At 58.4% G+C, this 18,794-nt stretch overlaps 1 protein-coding gene across 6 annotated transcripts in view; it reads left to right on the forward strand.

The window, feature by feature from the left end:
* Nucleotides 1–18,794, forward strand: part of LOC101441506 (transmembrane protein 108) — a 438,561-nt gene that overhangs the window by 375,340 nt on the left and 44,427 nt on the right. For all 6 annotated transcript variants that reach the window (XM_071214504.1, XM_071214503.1, XM_071214508.1 and 3 more), the window contains one exon: nt 15,419–15,501. In XM_071214504.1, coding sequence (XP_071070605.1) covers nt 15,419–15,501 — 83 coding nt within the window. The remainder of the gene's footprint in view (nt 1–15,418; nt 15,502–18,794) is intronic.

Consider the following 18,794-nt stretch of genomic DNA (forward strand, 5'->3'; position numbering starts at 1 on the left):
AAAAAATACAATTTATAAAAATGATGTGATAGGGGGTGGGGAGTGGGTTATATGGGAACTTCTCATGTTTCTTGTTTTTTTTTTTAATGTAACATTCCTTGTGATCTATTAACTTTATTAAAATAAAAAGTACAAAAAAAAAAAAAGCAGCAAGGCCCCAGGCAGGCGCCGCCCAGGGGGACAGGTCTCAGGAGAGCAGCAGCTGAGGCCAGCGCCGGAGGCTGCCTGCGGGGAGGGAGGAGTAGCAGGCGTTGGCTTACCCGGCTGCTGAGGGAGATCCGCACCAGCTCACCTCCAACAGCAGAGCTGGCAGCTGGCAACGAGGGCGAATCAGAGTTATGGAAAGGTAAGAGGAACGGAATTTTAAAATGGGCCTCCTCTGACTATTTCTCTTGCTACTCGCTGGCCTCTTTCTACCCCAGAGCAGGGAGAAAGCCCAGGCTCCGTGGACCTCTCTCTGGGGCAAGTGCTGGAAATTCAGGCAATCTGAGGGCAGGGTTTCTCTCCCCCAGAGCCTGTGGCCCTAGAAACTTTTTTTTTTTTTTTAGAGAAACAAAAAACTGAAGCCTTCCCCACTGATTACAAAGGAAAACAGCAGGATCACGGTTCGTGATTCGCAACCAGGTGTTGCTACAAGTATGTGAGGAGGGAAGAGCTGTTTTTGGCATCTGCAAACGCTGAGTGGTGGAAGCGTGCGTTGACCCAAGATGACGCCGCTCAGGCTTTCTCTTAATAAATACAGCCTGTTGGGTCGGAGCAGGTCAGCGGGCAGTCACTCTGTTAGCCAAGCTACAGGAGGCACTACAGGTTGTTGGAGAAGTAACAACGCAGAGGAAAACGTGTTCAGGAGAATTCCTCTCAGGGACGAGTGTAAGACTGGAAATGTTTGACAGGCCGAGGCAGGGATAAGGGGGAAGGGGCGACTCCCAAGGGGCTGGTCAGGCAACGTGAGGCGGTGCCAGCCCGCTTTCCAAGGAGGAGGGTTTGCGAAGCAGGTCGTGTCTGGGGTGGAGCAGGATTGCTCAGAACGCTGGGGAGAGGCTGGGCCAGCCACTCGGGGCCTCCTGTGCACACGTTGCCTTCAGCTGCCCTTGAAGCTCTTCTGGTCTCTTACAATGTGGAGTCCAGGTTGAGGATTGGGGGCGGGGAGCCCATGTGAGGAGAAGCAGGAGGTGTGGGGTGAAGGCTGCCCGAGGCCGACCCTGGACAGCCGTGTTCTAACCCAGGACCAGGAGCCGAGGCTTCCCTGACCGCTCTGCAGCTCAGCTTCTCAGCTGAATCGTGAGGGTGTTTGGGGACTTCCTTGCCATAAAATTTCTCTAATGGGGGAACACTGGAGGCTTTCCCAGAGTCAGGGACAAGAAAGGACACTCACTGTCTCCACTACTAGGTAACATCGATTGGAAATAGTGGCCAATGTGATTAGACATGAGAAAGCAATTGGGATAGTCAAGCAAGAGTGAAAATTGTGTCTATTTGCAGACAAATGATTACATTTCTGGAAAACCCAAATGGACCAATGTAAAAACTATATAATAAGGAAGTTTGGTAAAGCAATAGGATACATGATAATAAAAAATCAATGGCCTCATTTATTAACAAAATACAAAAAATAAAATATACTTAAAATAAAAAGCAAAAAATTCAGCACTAATAAGCAATCACTAAAAAATTTATTCAAGAATATGTGTTGGAAGAGAATCTCATTTATGGTAGCAAAAAAATAAATGAAATGCCCATGAATAAACTTAACAAAAGCCCCAAATCTATATGAATAATAAGAAAACCCTTCTGAAAGGCACAATAGTATTCTTGAAGGGAAAGAAATTCCATATTCTTGGAAGATTCAATAGCATAAGTGTCAGTCCTTACTAAGTTAATTTATAAATTTAATGCAATCCTAATTTTTTAAAACACCATAGTATATTTTCCCCTAGAATTAGATCAGGTGAACCACAGTAGGTGCTCAGCAAGTGGGTGAGGGCCTACTGTGAGGGCCGAGCACAGAACCACCCAGGCTCAAGGCCTGAAATTAGGAGCAAGAGGGCTTCTTTCAAGTCACAGACCAGGAGAGAGACTAGACACAAACCAGACGCCTGGCACAGCTACATAACCTGCAGTGGAGTCCTCTGCAGCTGTAAGGAAAGAACCAGGGGACTCAGTACCTGTGAATGTGGAGCGATTACCAAGATACATGGTTGAGTGAAAAGGCAGGTGGCAACTGTCTACGCTCTGCTGTTTGTTGCTGAAAAGGCGGGCGGGCATACCTAAGCCCACGTGAGCGGGCGTGCCTCCAACAAAAGGAAGTGGTTGGCTGGAAGGAGGGGTAGGAGGAGGCTTGCTTTGTGCTATAGATGTTTTTTGCATTGTTAGAATGCTGTAACTTCAGCAGCAGCAGTAACTGTAACCCCTGCCTGCGGCTTCCTGGGGATGGGGTGGTCCCAGTCAGGTGGGGGGGAGGTGCTCAGAGCAGCCAGCCAGCCCCTCCCAGGCATGTCCTGGTAGGAGAGACGGTCCTCCCTACAAACTCCTCTCAAAGCAAAAGTCCAGCAAAATGGAAAAACCTGCATGAACAAGGAACAGGAGAGACCTTTTAAGGGCTACCCTCTCTAGAAGAACTAAGTTAAAATGTAACCCAGGCATCTGGACAAATGCGGCTCTTTGTGGGGAGTTGCGGAAAGAACTGTGGAAGGGCAGAATGTAGCACGGGGCCCGCGGCATCTCGCAGAGGGCTATGCTGAGCCACCAAAGCTGCGGATCAATTTAGGAAATAAAGCCCAGTTTACAGCCTTCTGGCTGGGGAGAGCTCATAAAGCCCCATTTGTCTGGTTGTAAATGAGTAGAAGAGCTGACTGCCACGAATGCATTATGTAGCAGAAATGAGAAGTGATTTCAGCTGCGATCGGTAGGTAGTGCAACGCCGTCTGTGCAGAGAGGAAAACTCCGTTGCAAAACTGGCCTGGTATTGGAAAACAGCTTGTAGTTTTTATTTATTTATGGCAGGGGCCAAAGAATAAGCATCTCAGGAAGGCTGAAGGGAAACTGCAGCACGGGGAGAGAAATGAGCTGCAGTTAGACCCCTCCACTATAAAGGAGGCCGAGGACCCGGTGGGAACTGAGGGCCGCGCCGCCTGTCCCCACCATCCGCGCCCAGCCCCCCGGCCCGCAGCCCCCTCCTGGCCCGCAGGCACCACCCGAGCTCTAGCTGCACTGCATATTCCGTCCCACCACCCAGTCCCACCACCCAGGAAGAGCCCTTCCCTCAGCAGCCCCCCCCAGCCATCGCCCAGGAGCAGGGGGCGGATGGCGGATTTGTTATTACTTACCTGCCGCAGCGACTTGCTAGGGCCTTTTGTTCATCTGCTTAATGAAGATGAAGTGGCCTGTCCCGTGGGCGGCTGTGAGGGGACAATGAGGAAGGGGGGCCAAGGCCCCCGCGATTGCGCCCACCCGTGAAACGCTCGCGGTGGTGGGGCCACGCAGGTGCCGGGAGCCCCCTGTGAGCCACCTGTGAGCCACCTGTGAGCCCCTGTGAGCGAGGGCCGCCTCCGCGGGGGACCGGGGCTCAGGCCGAGGGCGGCCGCTGGCCTGCCGTCGGGGGCCCCGGGAGCACAGGGCTCCGGGTTCTAGTTCCCTTCTCACCAAATCAGGGCCTTGGCGCCACGCAGGAAGGTAACGCCTGCACGGGGGGGGGGGGGGCGGCCCCGGGTGAGGCGCTCGGGCTGCCCGGCGCGCAGGTGTCAGCGAGGTCCTCTCCTCGCCGTCTGCCTTGTCTTCTCACGAGGGGGCAGGTACCCAGGAGGACGGCGCCGTGCCCATTTCCCAGGTGAGGAAACTGAGGCCAGGGACCTCACGTTTTGTCCCGGCCAGGGCCAGTTCAGTGCTGCTTCTACACCCCTCTCCCCGGCCCCCAAAAGCCTTTCCTGAACGCCGGGGAAGCCTGTGTAGACGACCAGAGTGAGAGCCGCCTCGGACCCCCGTGCGCGAAGAAGGGCCCTGGCCCCAGAGGCGCTTCTGCAGGCGCGTCAGCCCAGCCCCTCCTCCTCCCCATGCTCTGTTTTAATTTGGAAGAAACTGCCAGAAACGGGGACAGCGGCTTGCCCGAGCCCCGCCCTGAGGGGAACCTGCCGCTTCCGGGGCGCGTGGGGCCGGGCAGCCTCCCCTCGGCGTGTGAGACCGGGGCCTGGGTGCTCCGCGGCCCGCCCCACCCTGGCATTCCCGTTTCTCTTCCTTCAGTGCTGTTAGCGCTCAGGTAAGCGTCCTCAGCGGCCCTCGCGGCGGGCCGCCTTTAGCTGAGCTGCCTGCGCTCCCTTCTGGGGTGCCCCAGCTCCCCGAGCCACCCCCGGAGGGTGGGAGGAGGACCCCGCCTAAAATGCAGACTCCCGGCCGGATCCCGCAGGAGGGACGCCTCCCCTGCCCTCCCCTGCCCTGCCCTGCCCTGCCGTGCCCGGCTACTCAAAAAGCAGAGAGGAAAGAGGCTGGGGCTCAAGCAGTTGAGCTCCCGCCTACCACACAGCAGTCCCGGGTTCGGGACCTGGACACGTGCCCCTTCCCTGGAGCCCAGGCCCTCGCCAACCACCCCACTTCTCCCGCTCAGAGCGTCCAGGCGACACGGAGGGTCCTCCAGAGCGGGTGTTGGGTCTGGTCCTCCTGAACCCCACATCCAGCCCAAGGCCGGCGAAGAGAGCGCCGAGTGGAACGGCACGTGGGCAGGCACGGGACGGGCTCTGGTCCCTCGTGGTGCTCGAGGGCACGAGCTCATGGACCTCGAAGGACGGGCTCCAGTCGCGGCTCTGCCGTCGCCTGACCCTGCGGGGGGAATCGGATCGGCTCAGAGCCCCGGGCACAGGGCGGGCGGTGTGCGTGCTCAGCACACCGTGCATCAGCGGGTCGCATTGAACAGAGGTGAAGTGAAGGCTCGGGTCGCCCGGCTGCTCGGCGGCACTGGGGACGGAGCGTTCGCGGCGGCGCCCGGGGAGAGAGCCCTGGTGCCGGGAGCGTCCCCTCGGGGGCGGGAAGCCTGGCCTGGCCTGGGCCGGGCCCCAGGGGAACCCCTGGGAGAGCAGAAGGGGTCTCCCGGCAAGTGGCGCCCGGGCTGCTGCCCCGGGGCCTGCCGTGGGGGCCCGACCGCCGGCCCTTGTGTCCAGTCCTGGCGCCTGTGAGCAGCCCTCCCTGCGGCGCCCCCCGCAGCTCCTGCCCCGGGCCTCCGCTCCGCCGCGCCGGGATGGCCACAGCAGCGCCCGCTCCCCGCGCCCGTGGGCCAGCGTGGCCTGCCCCCGCCTGCAGCCGCGTGCTGGCGACCCGCCCGTCTGCGCGGGGGACAGCGCCGCGCCTCCTTCCCTGCCAGGTCCGTTTCTGTCGCTTGGGCTTTGCATCAGCAGCTTGAGCGTGGAGCCAGGGCCTGCGGGCCACCGCGGCCCCCCCGAGACGCCACCCTGTCCCCCTCCGCTTCCTTCCCGGAGGAGGGAGACGGCTACCCGCGTCTCCTGGGCGCGCTTCAGGGGTGAAGGAGAAGAACCCGGGGAGAAGGGCTTCGTGGGGCAGCCGGGCCGCGCCACCTGCCCGGTGTGGTCGTGTCGCGGTAAGCGCAGTGCGGGAGCGATGCGGGCGCCTGGCCCCTCCCCGCCGCCCGGCCCGCAGCCGTGATCGCCACCCGCTGCTCGGGAGCCCGAGGCCGCAAACGTGCATTTACCTTCAGCAAGTGTGAGGGCGCAGGCCGGAGCTGACGCCTCGCTCCTCCCCGAGGGCCTGCCAGGCGCTGAGCAGGACACGGAGGTGGGAATGTGCTTCCTCCTCCAGCAGGCTCGCCCGCTGCCTCCTAGGACGAGAGGGTTATGCTGTGCCGAGCCAGGTGCTGGCTTCTCAAGAGGGATTTCCCAGGCAGCACGGCACCCACTCACGGCGAGTTGTACCAAAGAAAGGACAGTGTCTCCAGAGGCTGGGGGACGCCAGCTGTGAGCTGGTGACGGCGCCTTCCGAAGGGGCTCCGAGGACAACCTGGCTGTAGCTGTAAGGTTCTCCCAGCGCCCTGGCTTCACCCCCGAGGCGGGACCCGGGACCGGGCCTGTCCTCCCCGCTGCCTCCCTGGACCCACGGCCCCCCTCTGGAGTACCCAGCACAGGTGCTATCACTCACCTGTACAGAGAAGGAAACTGAGGCTCAGGGTCACGGAACTCGGTGCCTGGTGAGAAGCAGGGCCGGGGTTTCTCGTACTTCAAGCCCCTGTACCCTCTTGCCGGTGCTCACAAGACCACGTGTTTCCTGCCCGCCCTTCATCCACTGCTATCAGGACCCAATGCCCAGCCCGAGAGCCCTGCACGGGAGAGGGGTGGACACATGGACGAATGAGGAATTTCCTAGAGTTCTTTCAGTCAGATTTCGGCGACATTTACCCTACTCACAATCCACAGAACTGTACATTCTGTCCCAAATTGACGTTCTATGTCCACAAAACGGAATGGTGTGCTCCCTTCATTCAGACAGCTGGGTTTGAGGACCCAGGCAAGCAGGGAAGAGCATGTTCATTCCTTGATTGCCCCTCAGCGCCAGTGGAGGCGAAGAAAACTGACATCTATTGAGCCCCGAGTAGGTGGCAAAATTCGTCTTGAGGGTTTGGCATATTTTAACTAATTTAACTTCATGACAAACCTATGAGGCAGACACCTTCATGACCTCCTTTTATAGCTAAGGAAACTGAGCCACAGAGCAATTAAGTAATTTGTCCAAGGCCATACAACTGTTGGAAGTGAAAATACACTGAATCTGAGGATGGGGGCACACAGAAATGGTTTTAAAACACAAAAAGCTGAGGGCATCTGGGTGGCGCGTGGAGTGTCCGCTCCACAGGCACACCTGAAATGGGAGCGAAGCGCTTGTACTTCGGTTTAAGTCTTGACAAGTCCCAAGTTTATTTCTGGGAAACACAAATTCCTCTGGTGTTGCCAAGCGCCCAGCGAGCATGTCTTGTCATGGGAAGTCGCGGATGCCTGCTTCTGAGGGCCGTCTTCGGGCAAGTGCAGAGGCCTTTTGGAGGGCCGGTGGCCGTGGCCTGGCCCTGCTGTGTCCCCACAGGGGCCTGACGGCGCGGGTCGGTGCCCGCCTCCCACCACCTGCCCCTGTGCTCTTTCCGTCTGCCCGCGGAGCCCTCCCACCCGTTCCCCCCGCCAGCTCCATTCCCGCTTCACTCCCGGCTGCTTGGCGAGGCCTTCTCTGGACTCCAGAGCCCCTGCTTTCCCTCTGCCTCCTCAGCTCCTACCTGTCTCTTGAGTTCTCCCATTGACCCGCCTAGCCAGTCTCACTCCATGGGCACCAGGCGCCCACCACGTGCCAGCCACTGCGCTAACTTTTTTGCATGTTGGTTTATGTTATCTCATTCTTAATCTTTTTTTTTTTTTTAAAGATTTATTTATTTATTTAATTCCTTTCCCCGCCCCCCGTTTGTCTGTTCTTGGTGTCTGTTTGCTGCGTCTTGTTTCTTTGTCCGCTTCTGTTGTCGTCAGCGGCACGGGAAGTGTGGGCGGCGCCATTCCTGGGCAGGCTGCTCTTTCTTTTCACGCTGGGCGGCTTTCCTCCCGGGGGCACTCCTTGCGCGTGGGGCTCCCCCACGCGGGAGACCCTTGCGTGGCACGGCACTCCTTGCGCGCATCAGCGCTGCGCATGGCCAGCTCCACACGGGTCAAGGAGGCCGGGGTTTGAACCGCGGACCTCCCATATGGTAGACGGGCGCCCTAACCACTGGGCCAAAGTCCGTTTCCCTCATTCTTAATCTTAACTCTGAAACATTTTGAACATATGAAAAGGATACCTAACACCAAAAAGTGTCAGCTTTGCTACTGACCTTTTCTTATTTTTTTAAGCATGAAATCAGACTTCAGTTACCATTGGATCCCCCTTTTTGCTCCACCCTGATTCAATTCCCTTCCCCAGAGATCACCACTGCTCTAATTTTGGTGTGTATCATTCTCACAAGTGTTGTTCTACATTTTTTTTTTTTACATTCATTATATAGGCAGGTAAAGGAGGGTTTTGCATGATTTTAAACATTATAGTAAATTGTTCCCTTCAGCAATTTGCTTTCCTCATGCCTCATTTTGAGACTTATTCATGTTGATACATGTAGGATCTCATTATATATTAGTGACTATATACCATAGGTTATGAATTTTTCAGTTGATGCACACAGGTCCCTTCCAGTTTTCCTCTCTCATGGAGGAGGAAGGCATAAACATTCTCAGGCATATATTAGAAGAGTTCCACTAGGCCAGGGGCGAGCAAACTACAGGTGGGCCAACTCTGACCCAACACTTACATTCACCTTTGTCAATAAAGTTTTATTGGAACACAGCCATGCTTGTTTGTGTACAAATCACCAACAGCTGCTTTCATGCTAAAAAGGCAGAGTTACAGAGGCGTGATAAGGACCACAGGGGCCGCGAAGCCTAAGATACCTACAGCCCGGCCCTGTGGAGACGTAGTTTCTGACCTCTTCTCTGGGTCCCTACTTAGGAGGAGAACGGCCGAGTCAATGTTTGCGACCACCTCCGTTTTTCATGTGGCGCTGTCCAAGTTGCTCTCCAAAGCGGTGCGACCGCCTCACCCCTCCCACAAACAGTACGGGAGAGTCCTGCTTTCTTCACAGCCCCCCTCCCCTGGTAGCGTAAGACTAAAACGTTGGCCAGTCTGATGCTTGTGAATTGGTTTCTCATTGTTCCTTCATAGGCTCGGCTCTCTAAACGCTTATCACTTAGTCATTCATTTAACAAACATCTACTAAGGGATTTCTGCGTGCTGATACAGCCGTGATAAGAGGCCGCCGTTTTACAGGCTGAGCATTTGTGTTGGGATCACGATTCAAACACGGGTGGTAGGGCAAGAGGGCTGGACGTGAGTGTCGCAGGCCTGCCCTGGAAAAGGCCACATCATGGGAAAATAGTCAAAGAGCCAACGGGATTCTGCAGGCTCCACAGGGCTCAGGTGCGAGAGGAGAAAACCCTGGGGCTGCCTGCCCATTCATTTGACAGCCATGGGCGTCTACATCAGAATTCTTAGCAGAAAGGACCTATATTCACAAAGGCCTCAGTAGACTTTAGTAATTAAACTATTTTATCTTCCCTTTTGGCCTTAGAAAATAAAACAGCTGCGATTATAAGGGAGAGCAAGAAAGAAACTGTTATTGACCAAGCAAGAAATAGAGCTTCATGATTTAAAGTTACCAAGATAGCAAAATGGGAAGGGGCGGTGGGATGTGAGTGGCCTAAGCCTTCGCCTGTCGTGCTGGGAAGTCAGAGAGTGATGTCAGTAGCTGACAGCTCAAGAAAACCAGGCAGGCGTGTGGGAACACAGGGGTGAGCCCTGAGCAATGAAAAACAGAACCTGCTAGGAAGGAGACATGGGGTAGGAAGAGGTGGGGCAGGGAAGTGCATCTCGTTATAAGATCTTCAATATTGTTTAGTTTTTTCACCAAGTACGTGTATTACTTTGACCGTTTTTAAAAACTGAAATACAAGAACTACAAAGTAAAGAGAGCGTGGGCTGTGGAGATGCTCACGCCTGGCCGGCCTGCTGACGGGACGGGCTGCTGGTGAGCTCGGCGTGGGTGGGGTTGGAAACACTTAGCCGTGAGGGGCCACTGGGAAGCGGGGTGGTCGGTGGAGGGGGGTCCTGATTCTGCCTCTCTGCCTTTGCATACAGTTGGCATTTCCCATAGGGAGAGGAGTTCTAAAAGGGAAAATGAAAGCATGGGCCGTGGAGTCCGACAAATGCGGGCTTAGGAGTAGCCGGGCTGCTTAGAGTGCGTACCCGTGACTCGAGCTCCCCGGCCCGTTCCCGCCCGAGCGCGGGCTAGGTGAGGCTGCCCACTGTGCCTGCCCCGGAGCGTGCGGTTACGCGGGGGCTGCGTGAAGCTGCGCCTGTGAAGGGCTGAGTGTGGCCCAGCGCCGTCCTAAGTGCTGTAAAGCATGCTATTTCTTTAAGTTCGGTTATAAAACTTGGGTTCTTCTCAGGCATCTTCCTCTCAATTCGACACATCTAGGAAGCGCTGCCTTGTAGGTCTGTCGGGTTTGCGCGTGGGTTTGTGCTCCTCGGCTAGCCTGCGTGGTCTGCTTTGCTGACAAGCATTTATGGAGCACCTATACGTGCCAGGCACTGAGATCGATGCTAAAGAGGCAAAAATGAGAGACGGTCTCTGTCCCGATGAGCTCACGGTCAGTGGTAGAGGCACAGAGCTGCAGATCGGGCTGCAATACCGCGTGACGATGGCTGTGACTGACCAGGGCCCACATGGACGCAGAGGAGGGCAGAGGCCACCCGTCCAGCCCGGAGGCGGCTCTTCAGCAGGTGTGGCCTGAGTGGGTTTTGCAGGGTGTGTAAGAGTTCCCCCGGAGAAGGAGAGCGTGGATATCAGGGTGGCGTGTGCAGAGCGTCGCCCGCAGAGACGCAGCTCGAGTCAAGGCCAAGGCCGGAAAGGCCTCGTCTGTCCAGTCCAATCGCTGGGCCCCCTGGGGACGCAAGGAAGAGCTGAAACTGGAGCGAAGGGCAGGTGCCTGCCTGAGGGCGCACACTGCAGAGTGCAAAGGGCGGGGAGGAGGAGCGGCTTGAGTCAAGTTTGCACCTTAGGAGCTTCCCTCCAGTGGGAGGCGCCTGGAAAGCTGGAAAGCAGTTGCTGCAAAACAGAGGCCAGAGAGCGCAGCGGAGGGCGGGAGCCCGCTCTGTGCAGAGCGCCGCGGGGTGGCCGTCGCGGTCCTGGTGCCGATGCTTAGGCTCTGCCCAGGCGTCTGGAGGAAGTTGGGCCGCACCCGCAGACACCTGGGGTCCTCACGGCCCAGGGCCCGCTCCTGACGGCAGGGCTGGCGAGCTCCCTCGGTGGCCCAGGGCCAGGCTCCCTTGGTGGCCCAAGGCCAGCCCTCCCTGTCTCCAAGGTGGCGGGCGGCAGGACGCGGGGGGGTAGATCCAGACCAGAGCAAGGAGCCGAGCGGAGGACTCCTCCCGCCCGAACCCCACCGTCCACCCGTCCCGCCTCGTCCGGCTCGCCTGGCCCTCACGCACCCTCCTTCCTCGGCCCCGCTGGACCAGGAGGCCGAGGCTCCTTCCCAGCCCAGCCCCGAGGCGTCCCTGGTGACCCAGGCCTGGCCTCGGTGTCCGCCCTGCCCGCACGCCCGGCGCCGTGACCGGTCGGGGGCAGCGGGCCTCCTCGCCCACCCGAGGGCGCCCCCACCCCGCCCGCAGGGGCAGGGCACGTCGCTGGGCTCGGGGCGCTTCTGCCCAGGGAACAGCAGGTGGGAAGGCGGGAGGGCGCTGGGCCCGGCTGTGGGCGGCGGGGGCCGAGGCGAGCCCCGTGGGGCGCGAGGAGGGTGAGGGGGCGGCGCGCGCCAGGGCAGCCCGGCCTCCGCTTTGCTTTTCCTGGCAGCCTGGCCCTACTGCTGGGCTCCCAGTGTTCAGCGACACCCCTGCCCAGACACCCCCTGGGGCTGGAGAGACGCACAAAGGGAGGGAGGCCTGGCCCCAAGGGGCGTATGTGCTGGAGGCGAACACAACCGCCTTAAACCAACACATGAAAGTTAGTAATAGTCCAAGGCTGCGGGGCGTTTCTTCAAAAGCGAGCGCTGCGGAGAGCAAAGCCAGATCTCCTGCAGGCAGGGCGGTCGCCGTGAGTGCCCTTCGCTGGACTCCCAGGCGCAGGCAGCCCGGCACGCGGGGAGGGGCCGCGGGGGGACCGGCCAGGGCTGGCGAGCAGTCGCAGACGACACGGCCTGGGCGCTGCGGGCCGCCGAGAGCAACTTGGGCTTTCTTCTAAGCGCAGCTCCAGGGACGCCTCAGGCAGGTTGTGAAGAGCGGAGGTGGGCGCCGTCTGATGCTTAGGAGTTAAGATTCCTCTACCGGCAGGATGGAGAATGGATTAGAGGACGGAGGAGCAGGGCAAGGAGTCAGGGCCGCTGGGGGTGGAGCGCACGCCGGCCCTGGAGGAGGAGCGCGCCGGCCCTGGAGGAGGAGGAGGAGGAGCGCGCCGGCCCTGGAGGAGGAGGAGCGCGCCGGCCCTGGAGGAGGAGGAGGAGCGCGCCGGCCCTGGAGGAGGAGGAGGAGCGCGCCGGCCCTGGAGGAGGAGGAGCGCGCCGGCCCTGGAGGAGGAGGAGGAGGAGCGCGCCGGCCCTGGAGGAGGAGGAGGAGCGCGCCGGCCCTGGAGGAGGAGGAGGAGCGCGCCGGCCCTGGAGGAGGAGCGCGCCGGCCCTGGAGGAGGAGCGCGCCGGCCCTGGAGGAGGAGCTGGTGCTCGCCCTGGAGGAGGAGCGCGTGTTGGCCCAGGCCCAGGAGGGCAGCCACGCAGGAGGGACGCCGGCAGACTCAGGCTGCCTGGGGGAGGTGGCACTGGCTAGGCCTGGGGTTGGGGTGGAGGAGGGATTGGAGAGAGACGCTGGTGACCCCCTGGTTTCTGGCCTAAGCAACTGGGTAATGGTCTTGCTGAGAAGGAGAGAATTAAGAGGGGTGGGAAAAGACAGTTCTGAGGGCAACACCTCTCAGTCCATTACGCGCCATGTTACATTTGAGATGTCTAAGCAACAGCCAAGTGGAAGACACCAAGGACGGAGTGGATGGGAAAGCTTCCAGGAGACAGGGAAGTTCTGACTGGAGATTGTATGTGCGTATGGGGGGGGGGGGTTCTGTGCGTATGGACAGGTGGTTCCATGCCTGCCATTAGCGCATCGGTGGCCGGTAGAGCCCTGTGGGTAGATCGCATCACAACCACTTCAGGAAAGAAAATGCAGGTTAAAAAGAGAGACGCCCCAAGACCCCATCCTGAGAAACTCTAGAATTTTCCAAACACTGCCAGGGAGCATCGCGGGGCGCCCACAGGCGTCAGGCGGAAGCCCCCCGGGCGGCGCGCCTCGGGGCAGGCGGGCGAGCACAGGGCCGGGCGCACGCCCGGCAGAGGCCAGCAGGGGCCGCGGCGGGTGGGAGGCTCGCGCGCTCGTTTGCGGTGAAGACACCGAAGCTCGGGCCACTGACCCGGGTGACGGCCCACGCTGGTGAGCGGGGAGCTGGGCCGCGGGGCGCGTCTGCGAGCCGGCAAGGCGCTCACGCTGCGCGCTCGCGGGGTGCCCGCCCCGTGGCGGGGGGTTGGAATGGCGCGGTGGGAGGGGCGAATCGGGAAGGCCCACCCGCTGCCCGCCCCCGAGACCGAGCGCGCGGAGTGCCTGCCGCGCCTCCCACGCCGGCTCCGCCCCGACGGCCGGCTCCGCCCCTGAGGGCTTGCCTCGGCTCCCGCAGCCACCAGGGCGCGCGGCCTGCGCTGTCAGCGGCGGGCGCGGAGGCGGAGGGCCAGGCATGGGTGGGTTTCATAAAGGGTGTTGATGTGGGGTGGGAGCGTACAGACACCAGGCCATAAAGCCCTCACCAGAGTCTGCTTGGAGCAAGATGGCTGCTAATGTCTATGAGGGCTCAGGCTTCCCGGGCTCCTGCGTTCCTGGGGCTGGCTTTACTCTGGCTTCAGGGTTCCTCTCTCCCTAGGGCTTGCTTCTCTTTCCTCTGTGTGTTGACTTCCCAGGGCTCCAGCTTAAGCCTCCAGCATCAAACTCCAAAATCAAAACTCCAACATTAAAAGCCCCCACTCCGTCCCTTACCATGGCTTTTAGCGGTGAGCCCCCACGCACCAAGGGCGGGGACCCCACACCCTAGTGACTGACCCAATCAAAGCCCCAGGCATAACTCAGTCACGCCCAGGCACAGACCAGATCACAGACATGATCCACTATCTATTTTTGGAACTCATAGCCATATCAAACTGCTACACATCCCCTAGCAATTTCCAGTGGCTTCCTCCTGCTCCCCCCCACCTGCCGGCCCTCCCCCTACCCGCCCACCTCTCTCACCTGCCCACTCACTCTTCCACCTGCCTAACCTCCCCCCACCTGCCCGCCCTCCCCCGCCTGCCCGCCCCCACCTGCCCGCCCTCCCCCACCTGCCTGCCCCCCACCTGCCCACGGCCATCAGCAGGCACCTGCCCCCTTTAAAGCGGTCTCTGGGCACACCCCCAGGCTGGACTTGGGCCGGCCCGGGGACCCACGCTGGAAGGCAGCGCTGGCCATGGGCGCGGCCGTGGAAAATCGAGGGGGTGATGGCCTCAGCTTCAGATTAGCCGTCTGCAAAACGGCCTGGCCGCGAGCCTGGAGACCCACAAAGGGGCAGGGGCTGGTGAGGAGGGGGCTGGCAGAACAGCCGACACCCACCCTCAGGGAGACCTCGGCCACCTGCGCCTGCTCGGGCCACCAGGGCACGAGTCGAGCCCTGGAAGGGGACAGGGTGGGGCCTGCCCACCCAGGGCACGTCATGTGCACATCCATTACGCATTCATTCAGCAAGCCCCTGGCCGCGCCGGCCGCGCCCCAGGCCCTGGGGACACGGAAGCCAGCAAGGAGGTGACGCTGGGGACAGGCCACCTCAACACGGGCAGCGAGTGGGCCTCGCCCAGCCAAGGGCGGGGAATCGGGTCTGCTCTGCCCCGTTCCTCCGTGGCCGTCTGTTTTGTTTAGTTCCCCGCTGAGTGTCCCACCAGCACCTGAGCAGCCCAAGCTGGCGCCTCTCCTCGCCGCGTCTCCTCCTCTCGCGCCGTGACCTGCCCTGACGCCCCCCTTGTCCAGGAAGAACGGGTGACGCGTTCCCATCAGAGCGGGGAAGGGCTGGTCGGAGCCTCCCGCAGGCCTGGGCCCGTCAGCGCGGCCGACCTCTTCTCCCCCCAAACTAAAGCGTATCGAAAGCCACGTCCTTGGGGGACCCTGAGGGTGCAGCAGCCGAGGCCGAAACCTCCCTGGAAGCCCGGAACCGTGCGCCCAGGTTAGGTCCACACAGATGCTTCCAGCGCAGAGAATGTTCCAGAGCCACGCTGCAGCGCAGCGGCCCCTGCCACGCGCAATTGCTTAATTTTAGTTAAATGTAAATAAACTTAAATAAATCATTTTAATAATAGCATTAAATAAAACGGCCACTCAGCCCCTCGGTCGCCCTAGCCACAGTCCCCCTCGCTGCAGGTGCAGATGCACAGATTCTCCATCACCACAGAAAGTTCTGGCGCCACTCGAGAGATCGCATCCACTTTTCAAAGCCATCCATGACCAGGAAAATGTTAGGAGTCACTAGAAGAGGCCAGTAAACTTCATTTCACAGGCCAGAAAGCTCTTTCCTGGAGAGTCAAAATCTCACTGTCGCAGAGGCTGTCAACAAGTCTGCCTTTGAATAATTGCTTTGTTCCAAAAATCCAACTCTAAAACTCTTGGAAAAAAAAACACAATTTATGCTCATTAATCTTCCATTTATTGGCCCCTCTTGCTTTTGAGGGAACGCTTTTTAATGATATACATACTTGCTGAGCCGATTCCCCGGGTGAGTGACAGAAGGCCCCCTGTGACCTCCTCTGCTGTGTCTTTGCTGCAGGTGGGCGACGCCGTCCTGGAAAACGCCGGGCTCGCGCTGCAGACGGAGAACACGCAGGCGGGCGCGGCTGACTTGAAGGAGAGGTAATGCTCGGCAGAGGGCACTCCTGTCCCAGCCCCAGGGTCCTGGGCAAAGCAGATAAGGCCGGCCTGGGGTCTGCCTCATTCGCCGTCAACCTCCCAGGAGACTGGGCACGAGATAACACACCCCAGAGAACTCCAAGCCAAGATCGTCTGGCTCAAACCCCTCCTCACACACAGCAGCCGTACCCCACGGGCTCCAAGAATGCGCCCGGTGTCCCCTGGTCTCGAGCAGGGGTTCCCAAACTCTAGAGTGCTTCAGAATCACGGGGACACAGGGGAGGAGCGGATGTGGCTCAAGCAGTTGGGCAAAGAAGAAGGGCAAGACAGCCAGATGATGCAACAAGATGACACAACAAGGAGACACAATAAGGAAACAATGAGAGGCACAAGCAGGGGAGCAGATATGGCTCAAGCAATTGGGTGTCTGCCTCCTTCCCACATGGGTGATCCTGGGTTTGACTCCCCGTGCCTCCTAAAAAGAAGACAAGCAGACCCAGAAAGCATACAACAAACAGACACAGAGAGTAGATAGCTAGCACCAACAACAAGGAGGGGGAAGAAATAAATAAAATCTTTTAAAAAAAAGAATCAAACTGGGGATTTACACAGAACACAGCTGGCTGAGCCCCACCCCTGGATTTCCTTTCTGTAGTTCTGGGTGGGGCTGGGAGTTTCCCCTAGGGCGAGGGCCAGGTGGTGCTGAGGTGCCAGCCCTGGGGCCACAGCTGGAGAACCGCTGGCGTCCAGCACTGCTGCTCAATGCGGCTGCAGGCTAGGCGTTCCTGGGGCCTGCCAGCCCACAAGCCCGCAGGTGCGGGGTGGGGGGCAAGAGTGCTTTTAAAAGCTCCCCAGGGGATCTGCATGTGGGCCCGGCTTGAGAACGAGCGCTTTGAGGTATAAGCCGCGTCCCCTAACGTGCAATGCGTGCTCCACCGACGAGGATCTTTCCACGTGGTGCCAGGATAAATGGTTCCCTTTCAGCAGTTAGGGATGTGCTTTTACAGTGACCTCCTCTCTATGACTCATGAGACTGTTTTCCACTCACGGTGGTAACAATGTAACGTTTATTTAGTATAAAGAGCTTTTAGATTTTATTTATTTAGAGTTTAATTTTTAAGTGGGTAAATTTAAGGGAAATATATGTTTAGGGCTGGAGATATGTGTTTAGGGCAAAATCGTGCAGGTGAGTCACGTCTGAGAAACACTGCTCTAATGGAGAAGCAAAATGAAGAAGGCTCTCGTGTCTGAGCACAATAATTCTGGGGCAAGGCGTCGTGGAAGTTGGACAAATGGAGAGAGGGTAGAATTGTTAGGCAAGGTGATAGTTCCCTGAGTTGATAAGGACAAAGTAGGGAAGGCATAGAGAGACGGCCGGGGTTGGGGGGAAACGGTGGTCCCACCATCTCTCGGGATGGAAAGGGCGGGGCTTTTCACTTCCTTCCTCCGTCTGGTGATGGGTCTCAGTGAGCCACTCGGGCTGAGGTCACGCAACCACAGGGTCTCTGGATGCCCCAGGGTGGGCTGCTCGGGGCCCGGGAGCGCACAGACGCGCCGTGCTCCTGCTCGCCGGGCGGGCTGTGCGCGTAGACGGGGATGGCGGCAGACATGGAACCATTCTCACTGAATTTGAGGTGGAACTCGATTAAGCGTGAAGTTAAGGCAGGGCCTGAGCTGAACTCTCTCTCACGCGTTCCTTCCTTAATTCATTCGTATGTCCATTGCCTCCCTCGCGCGCTCGTCCGGCCGCTCGACAGAGCAGGAGGTAAGCTCCCCGACAGCGGGCGCCTGGTCTGTTTTGCCCCCTGATCGTGTTACCAGCCCCCGTGACAGGGCCAGGCGCAAGGCAGGTGCTCGACAAGGAGCTGCGGACAGAGCGGAGTCGGCCAACGTCGGGCCCGCTGGCGTGCCCCGGGCCCGGGCGCGGATCGGGGTGCGGGCCGACTCTGAGGGAAGGGCCTGCGGGTGCCGCTGGCCCCGCCTTCCGTCCTCTCCAATATGCTTTAAACGTTTTTGCCTACAAAGAAAGGATGAAGGCAGGCACGGCAAAATGGCAGGTGACACACAGCCAGGAGGGACAGTGACAAGCAGAAGGACAGAATTAGGATTCTAAAGGACCAGAGAACATTGGAGAGCTGGGCTGGTGAAATTGAAAGGGCATAAATACAAACTTCGATTTTGGGGTTCAAGTACCCTAAAGAGGACAGGGAACCTGAGCACAAAGCGGCTCTTGTGAAAGTTGCCCAGAGGCGCTGGCCAGGGGGGGCTCCGTGTTAGTCAGCCGCAGATACAGCTGGTAAAACCAAAGGAAGACGCAGGCCGACGAAAACCCACAGCGCGAGCCCAGCTGCGTGATGAAGGCTGCCCAAGGGGTCAGCCACCTGCCACATCAGGAGCTTGGCATTCACGTCTCCCTATTACATTTGAAGAAGGACATGGGTCAATGGGAGTATTTCCAATCATTCCAAAAATATATCTTCAGCCTGGAGAGGGGTGCAGGGAATGCAAGGATGGAACCTGGGCCCGGCCCTCCGAGAGCAGTGACACGCAAACCAAGTCGCCTGAAGGACGGAGGGAGGAACTGGGAATGTTTTTCCTGAGAAAGAAAAGCCCTGGGTGAGGGGAGGAAAAGGAGAAAGCATTATAATGGCTAGTCTCTAAATATTTGTAGGACTGCCAGAAGGAAGGATTCGACAGACCTGGGTGTCTCGGAGGGTAGGAATCAGCTCTCACAGGGACAGAGACAAGCTCTTGAAGGAAGAAAGGCTCAAGAGTTAGAACTGTGCAGGAATGGTGGCCTTGGGAGGTGATGAGTTCCCCATCACTGCAAGTATTCAAGCAGTAGCTACTCAATCACCTAGCAGGAGTGCCATCAAGGGATTGCCACTAGGTAGAAATTTGAACTCTGAAGTCCCTTCAATTTCTAAGACCCTGACATGCTTTTTGGTATGAGAAGTGCAATTTTTCCCCTTTATGAATGGATAAAGGTTAAGTGTGAAAATTTGACTCATTGGTACAGCTGGGTAGAAGGCTGTGGGGGCAACGGAGTGACACCAGCAGAAAATGGCAAAGATGTTGGTAGAGTTTAGAAAGAAGGCTCTGTGCGAACCAGAGATCTCGTGAACTAGGACTGAAACAACTTGGTGTGGGCACTTTCAGGTGTTTGTGTGTGCAACTTTTAGAAGTTGCAAATTTTTAAAATTCTTGAAGTCTGACATACAAATCAGGCTTTCCCATTTCTCGTGAAACGACCTGGCATCCCTGTCCAAGCTGCCTTCCCACACAGCAGTCATGGG

This window comes from Dasypus novemcinctus, chromosome 4 (assembly GCF_030445035.2).
Source record: "Dasypus novemcinctus isolate mDasNov1 chromosome 4, mDasNov1.1.hap2, whole genome shotgun sequence".
NCBI classification, from domain to species: Eukaryota; Metazoa; Chordata; class Mammalia; order Cingulata; family Dasypodidae; genus Dasypus; species Dasypus novemcinctus.